Here is a 7,259-nt window from a genome sequence, read left to right as displayed (position 1 = left end):
TCACACATCAGAAAATTCACTATAATTATTTTGCAATGCCATCAGCACAGATCCATCAAGGAGGAAACCCAGTAGTGGAATGCTCCTCGCAGCCACATGAGCGGCCAGTCCCGTCCCGCCTGAGTGACAGCTTTGGTAATTAAGTGATTGTAGAGACCTCCCCAACTGTTCTAACAACCTTGTCAGGGCCTGTCTGCGGACAGAACAAGCTGAAATCAATGTGCTTTCTGCTCCCTGAGCATTTCTGATCATGTCCTCAGCCTGCATCCGGGGAAACATTTTACAAAAGAAAAACAGTAGCACTAAACGTTGAGATTAATTTTTTGGAGCAGAAAGTTAACTTTTTTCGGCCCCCTCCCCTTTTTTTTCTTCTTTGTCTTCTGGTTTTTTGTTTTTTTTTGCTTTCTCTCCCCGGTGAGGAGGGAGAGGCGGCGGCAGCGGGGAGCGGCGGCTGGGGTCGGGGGGGAGCGGGCCGCGGCCGCGCTTGTTCCGCGCTGCTCCGCGCCGTTTTGTTCCCGCTGGGAAACGTTCTGTAGCGTCTCTTGCAACGGCCCCAATTACTCCGAGGTACAATATATTTTCGCCTGGATTAGACGGCGAGTCTGTTGGCACAGTGTAAATGTCAAGCAGCAGCTTTTAATAAAGGGATGTTCAGACTGTTAAATTTCACAGTACAACGGGCTCGGCCCCTCCCGGCCCCCTCCGCCCTCCCCCCCCCGCCCCCCTCCGAGCTGCGAAGCTGCCGCTGAGCCAACAGGACCGCGCACCAAAACCCGGGTGGGGAGGAACCCATCCGGGGGCTGGGATGCTGCCAGCCCCGAGCTGCTTTGCGGGGGGACCCCCAGAGCCCCGCACCCCGCTCCTCGGGGTGTTCCCGCCCCGCTCCCGTCGGGATGGGTGTGGGGGGGCGAGGCAGCGGTTGTAGCACCGCACCCGACCCTTCCCCAGTTCCCCGGACCCGCTGGCCGGAGCTGGGGGCTGGTCCGTGGTGCCTCGGCCGGGGCCGCCCCCAGGGCAGGGTCCGGCTGGCGAGCCCGCACCCCCCGCCCCAGCACACGGTACCCCGTCCCCGCCACTCGCTGCCCCCAGCCTCCATCGGGCCATTGATTAGCGCTCAAAGTGCCGTTCTAATTAGCTGCCTGCTAATTAACTAACGGGGCCCCGTCCGACTCCTGAGTGGCACCTTCGCTCATCGCTTTGATTCGGCTGTTGCTGATTTATTGGGGAGGGGGCGGCTCCGTGCCTTTGTCCGCAACCAGACAGGGGGGATGAGATGGGGAGGGGAGTGGGGTGTCACCTAGCCAGGGGCTGCGGGGATGTGGGGCTGCAGCTGTCCCGCATCCACCCGCCCCCTCCCCCCCCCCCCCCCGGCCTCAACAAGTGCAGGGGGAGTCCCGCCGCCCTCCGCGCCCGCGTAAAGTGCCAGTAGGAGGCGAAGGGTCTTTTGTGTGGGATGCCCCTGCCTGGGGCTGATCTGGCCTCTGGGAACCCGCTCCCCCCCCCCCCGCCGGAGGAGCGGGAGAGGCCTCGCCGCCGCTTCCCCCAGAATATTTCTGCACAATGGAGTAGAGGATTAAAAAAAATAGGAGGAGGGAAATGAAAGGTGTTCACTCTTCAGGAACATGACTTTAAGCCCTAAATCCCGATTCCGGGACAGGGAAGTGTATTGTGAGTTAAAGGATTATGCTAGTGTAACATATTACCCCGGATCCCGCATTCCCCTAGGGATAATTAGGACATACTTTTGGTAAATTGCAAACCAAGACAGCAGGATAAATACTGCCGCCGCGGGCCGCTTCCCTGCTGCAGGAAACCTGCCTACGCGTTTGCAGGTTTCTTTTTAAAAAAATAATAAATTCCCTTTCTCCTGATCTTTCATTTTGCTCCTCTGTTTCTCCCCGTTTTTTCTTCTGTCCCCTTTTCCTCCCCTTGCTCCTTCAAGCCCCCGGCGCTGGCAGGGGGTCTCCCAGCCGTGCCGCCACCCCCTTTCTCCCGCCGGGCCGGCGGCTCCCGCGCCGCCTCCCGCACCGGGCGCCCGTCCGGGACAACGGGGGCGGCCGCCACCGCCGCCCAGCGGACACGGGCGGCCCTGCACCTCCGCCGGGCTCACCGCCTGCGCTCCCTCACCGGCCCCCGGCCTCGGCACCGGCGCCTAAAGCCCCGGGGCAAACGGTACGCCCCGCGGGGCGGCGGAGCGGGGCTGCCGGGGAGGAGCGGGAGGCGGAGGGCAGGCTCGGTAGCAGCGGGATGCCCGCGGGCAAGGTTTCCCGCCGTCGAAAAAAAACTTCTTACCAAGTGCGGGAGTGGGGCCGGGACCCGTCCCGGTGCGCTTCTGCCGTGATACCGGTAAGGGGTGAATCCCACGGAAAGCCTGGATTTTTGGCAGCGGGGACGCAGCAGCTCGTCGGCTCCCCTCCCTACGAGGGAAGGCCGGCCCCAAGCCGTCGGAAACGGAGCCGAAGGCTGCGGCACCGTCCGCATCGGCACCTCTCCTCTCGGGGCGCGGATCCTCATCTCACGTCGGACCGAACCGCCCGCAACGAGTTACCGGCTCTCCGCGGCCCCCCGCGGCCCCCGTCCGCTCCCCTCCGCAGCTCCCGGCGGGACGCTTTCCCCAGGAAACCCACCGCCGTGGGAAACGGGAGCGGGGACGCACCCGCGCAGCCACCGCACCCGCGCATCCTCTTGCGCACGGTCGGGCGGGGGAGTCCCGGTTGGGCACAGGCGGGACGGGGCACGGGGTAAAACGGGACCCACGGATTGTCCTCACTCGGGATTGTCGCCCCGGGCCGGCCACGGGCTACCCATCAGCGGGGGGAGCCGTTGTATGCGGGGCGGGGGTGCCAGCGGCCCCGCACCTGCCGCATCACTTCTAGGTGATGAACAGCACGTCGCTGAATATCATCACCCGAAAATAAAAATATCCCCCTTAAGCCCATCCTGCCCCGCGCCCCATTTCTCTGTGCCCCCAGTTTGGGGCTGGGGCTGCGGGTTTTGGGGCTCGCCGGGTCCCGGGTGCTGCTGGAGGCCGGGAGGGGAGGCGTCGGGGTGGGCTTTCATGGGAAATGGTAATTCGTCCTCAGCTATAACTCGGAGAATTCTAAATCGCCCATTACCACCTTTGTAAATTACTCTGCTAATTAGGTTGACGCGTCACTTCATCAGGATTAATACGACGTCTTGTCACTGGCACTTCCCATTATTCTGACGTTCAACCTGGGAACCGTCCCGGGAACACCGGGATAAGCCCTCCCGGGGATCCGATCCATCGGTCGGGGAACGGGGGACCGACGGGGCGGCGGCGGCGGGGACAGGGGGCGGGAGGGGAGGGGGCGCTGGCGTGCACCCCCCCTCCCGCCCCCTGTCCCCGCCGCCGCCGCCGCTGATTGGCTGCCACCCGCGTTGCGTCAGCCCCCGCTCGCCCTTCCGCCAATGGGGGCGGGCAGCGGCGGCGGCAAAAACCCGGGTTTATAATAAACGACGGGGCGCGGGACGACGCGGCGGCCGTGACGTCACGGGGGGAGTCGCCGACGCCGAGAGGAGCTCGGTGGGCACGGACAGGCGCGCCGCAGTGGCCGGTGTCCGCCCCGCTCCGCGCCCGCAACTTCCCGCAACAAAGTTGGGTAGAGGCGCGAACGGCCCGGCGGCGATGCGGTGCTCGGCGGGGGCTCCGCGCTAGTGCCGCCCGCGCCGCCGGTGTGCGGGGGTAGGGGTAACTCGCATCCCCCCCACTCCTCTTCCTCTCCCTCCCTCTCCCTCCCCCGGTGCTACCCCCGCGGTCGCCCCCGGGGATGCGGGCGCGGCGCTAGCGGTCCGCCATGGAGGGACCGAGCGGGTCCAGCTTCGGGATAGACACGATCCTGTCGGGCGGCAGCACCGGCAGCCCCGGAGTCATGAACGGAGACTTTCGCCCCCACGGTGACGGCCGGCCGGCGGATTTTAGGAGCCAGGCCACGCCGTCCCCCTGTTCGGAGATCGACACGGTGGGGACGGCACCCTCGTCGCCCATCTCGGTGAGCATGGAGCACCCCGAGCCGCACCTGGGGGTGGCGGAGAGCCTCCCGCCGCCGCCGCCGCACCACCTCCACCTCGGCCCGCACCCCCCGCCGCCGCCGCCGAGTTTGCAGCCGTCGCCCCCGCAGCCGCCGCCGCCGCCCCAGCTGGGCTCGGCCAGCTCCGGCGCCAGGACTTCCACCTCTTCTTTTTTAATTAAGGACATTTTGGGGGACAGCAAACCGCTGGCGGCGTGCGCACCTTACAGTACCAGCGTCCCCTCTCCCCATCACACCCCCAAGCAGGAGGGTAGCGCGGCCCCGGAGAGCTTCAGGCCCAAACTCGAGCAGGACGACGGCAAAGCCAAGCTCGATAAACGCGACGACACGCAAGGCGACATCAAATGCCACGGTGAGTACGGCCCGGCCCGGCCCCGCATCGCCTCGGCCGCCGTTAGAACCGGGGCCGCATCGGTGAAACGAAAAAGGAAAAGAAAAAGGGGGGGTGGGGGGGGGAAATGTGCGGGAGGAGCGCCCCGCTCCGCCGGGCCGGCCGGTGATGCTCGCAGCGCGGTCTGCGATCGGTGGGAAATGAAATCCCTCCTTTTTCCTTCTCTGTCGGCCTTTCCTCTTCTTATTTGTTTATTTAATTATTTTAAAATTTAACTTCCACGTTTTTAAGGCAAAAGCCGGAGCGGTGGGTTCGCGTTGGAAAAGAGAATTTATTTTTAACGCAAATGCGTATAAATGCTTCTCCGGCTTTCTAACAACCGGCGGCTCAGCTGCACTTACTGCCTTCAGCCTTTTCATTTTTGCTCTAAAATAAAAATAAGGAAAACAAAAAAATCCCACTTCCTCAACAGCCAATACCAAACAAACGAAAAAAAAAACCCCACCAAACCCAAAACCCCAACAACTTTTAATTAAAAATAAGAGAATAAAAAAGCAGCCGGCCCGCGACAGGCAGCGGAAGGTTGGAGGGCTTTGTGCGTTTCGCAAAAGACCCGGGTTTTCCCCGCGCTGGGATAGGGAGGTTTATTTCTCCGTATTATTATTATTATTATTATTATTATTATTTTAATTACGGATTTCGTGCTGATGGGGAAGCCTCCGCCGTGCGGGGTTAGTAAATGAAAATAGCGATGTGTGCGTGGGGAAAAGAAGGAGAAAAGCCGGCAGAGGCGAGGCGGGGAGAGGGGCTGTTCTCCCCGCGGTGCCGCGGAGCTGCCCTCTCCCGCAGCCCGCCCGCCTCGGCCGGGAGGCGACGGGACACATTTCTCTAATTTTTTGCCCCATTAAGATTTTTTTTCTTAACCAGGCTGTGTGTGGTTTGTTTTTTTTTTTTTTTTAACCCGGCTGTGCCGTTCGTTTTGCTCTTTTAACATTAGCATAAGAGTACCCGAACCAGATGTACAGTCTGGTCTGGCCATTTTTTGCGTGCACCAGCCTCCCCAGTGGGTCAATTAGGGAGATTATTGTTCTTCCTGCGGGGAAGATCAAGGAGCGCCACAAACCCGGGCCCGAGAGGAGCCGGATTGATGGATCGATTGCCCGGTATTTCGGGGCCGGGGGGAAAGGGGCGAGAAAAATAACGAAAGCCATGTAGTTGGCAAGCGGAGAGTGGGAATCCCGCCGTCCATCGGACGGGCTCGCCGGCCCCCCCTCCCCCGCCGGATTTCATCGTTTCCCCCCTCCATGCCCCGGAGGAGCCCCCGGAAAGGGGGCGGCGGGACCCGATAACGGCGGCGGGGCGGATCGGTGTCGGAGCCGGTGTCCCCGCCGGTTCTCACCGTACCCCGGTTCGCTCGCAGGGACAAAGGAGGAGGGTGACCGGGAGATCAGCAGCAGCCGGGACAGCCCCCCGGTGCGGGCCAAGAAGCCGCGGAAGGCGCGGACCGCCTTCTCCGACCACCAGCTCAACCAGCTGGAGCGCAGCTTCGAGCGGCAGAAGTACCTGAGCGTCCAGGACCGCATGGACCTGGCCGCCGCCCTCAACCTCACCGACACGCAGGTGAAAACCTGGTACCAGAACCGGAGGTAAGGCGGGCTCCGGCGGGGCGGGATTCCCGCGGGAGCCCGGGGCCATGCGGGGAGAGGCCGGCGGCTGCCCCGCGCCCTCCCCGGCGGCGGGCTGCGGGGCTGGGGGTGGGGTGTCCGGTCCCTGTCACCGCTGCCGTAATTTTCTGTCTCATTACATACGGCTGCAGCCACCCTAATTCTGTCGCAAACCATTAATGTCAGCGCGCTGCGATCTACCCGTGTGTCGTGGTTATTAATTTGGCCGGAGTCGCCGTGTGCGTGTGTCGGGGGGGGTGCGGGGGGCGGCCGGGGGCGGGGGGGTCGCGCCGTGTGCGGGCCGGTGCCGGGGAGGGGAGGGGGCTCTCCGCCCGCGGAACCGGGCCGGGTGCCCCGTCGCGGCTCCCGCCCTGCAGCCGCCTCTTGTTTCCCACCCCCCACCCCGGCAGGACGAAGTGGAAGCGACAGACGGCGGTGGGCCTGGAGCTGCTGGCCGAGGCCGGGAACTACTCGGCCCTGCAGAGGATGTTCCCCTCGCCCTATTTCTACCACCCCAGCCTGCTGGGCAGCATGGACAGCACGACGGCGGCCGCGGCGGCCGCGGCCATGTACAGCAGCATGTACCGGACTCCCCCCGCTCCGCACCCCCAGCTCCAGCGGCCGCTGGTGCCGCGGGTGCTGATCCACGGGCTGGGGCCCGGCGGGCAACCGGCCCTCAACCCACTGGCCAACCCCATGCCCGGCACCCCGCACCCCCGGTGAAACGGCACCGCGGTCCCCGCAACGAGCCCTTCCCCTCCCCGTCCCCAAACAAGCCCCAGCACCGCAGAGGAGGAAAAGCGAGGGGAAGCCGAGGGGCAGGAGCTTCTGCAGGCAGCCACCGGCCACCGAGGGAGGCGATCAGTCAGAGCAGGGACTCTTGAACCGTGAACCCAGAGCCGAGCCCGTAAGTGAAACGACCACACGCGGGGGAAGGCGGGCAGAGCCGCGGGGCGACCCGCCGACCTCGGCTCCTGCGAGGCAGGACTTGGAGCTCGGAGAGAGAGAGGGACGGAGGGGGAGGAGGAGGAGGAGAGGGAGAGGGAGCCCGAGCCCGCCGGAGAGACTAACGGCTGCGGAGGACGGAGGGAATGAGAGCACCTCGACCCCCGCCCGGCGGAGAAGACCGGGGGAACGGAGAACTTTGCACTGATTTTTCTCATGACCTTTTTTCTTTTTTTCTTTTTTTTTTTCTTATTGAAAAGTGGCATG

The 7,259-nt window shown here is 63.7% G+C and overlaps 1 protein-coding gene across 1 annotated transcript; it reads left to right on the top strand.

Moving 5' to 3' along the window:
* The first annotated feature begins 3,818 nt into the window (after positions 1 to 3,818).
* BARHL2 (BarH like homeobox 2) lies at positions 3,819 to 6,770 on the top strand. Its single transcript, XM_064455751.1, has 3 exons — positions 3,819 to 4,404; positions 5,804 to 6,029; positions 6,458 to 6,770. Exons 1-3 carry the CDS (start codon positions 3,819 to 3,821, stop codon positions 6,768 to 6,770), a joined length of 1,125 nt encoding a protein of 374 aa, XP_064311821.1.
* The last annotated feature ends 489 nt before the right edge of the window (positions 6,771 to 7,259 follow it).

The sequence above is a fragment of the Phalacrocorax carbo genome, chromosome 6, assembly GCF_963921805.1.
Source record: "Phalacrocorax carbo chromosome 6, bPhaCar2.1, whole genome shotgun sequence".
NCBI classification, from domain to species: Eukaryota; Metazoa; Chordata; class Aves; order Suliformes; family Phalacrocoracidae; genus Phalacrocorax; species Phalacrocorax carbo.
Note: the sequence above shows the minus strand (reverse complement) of the source record. Positions and strands in the feature narration are given on the sequence as shown.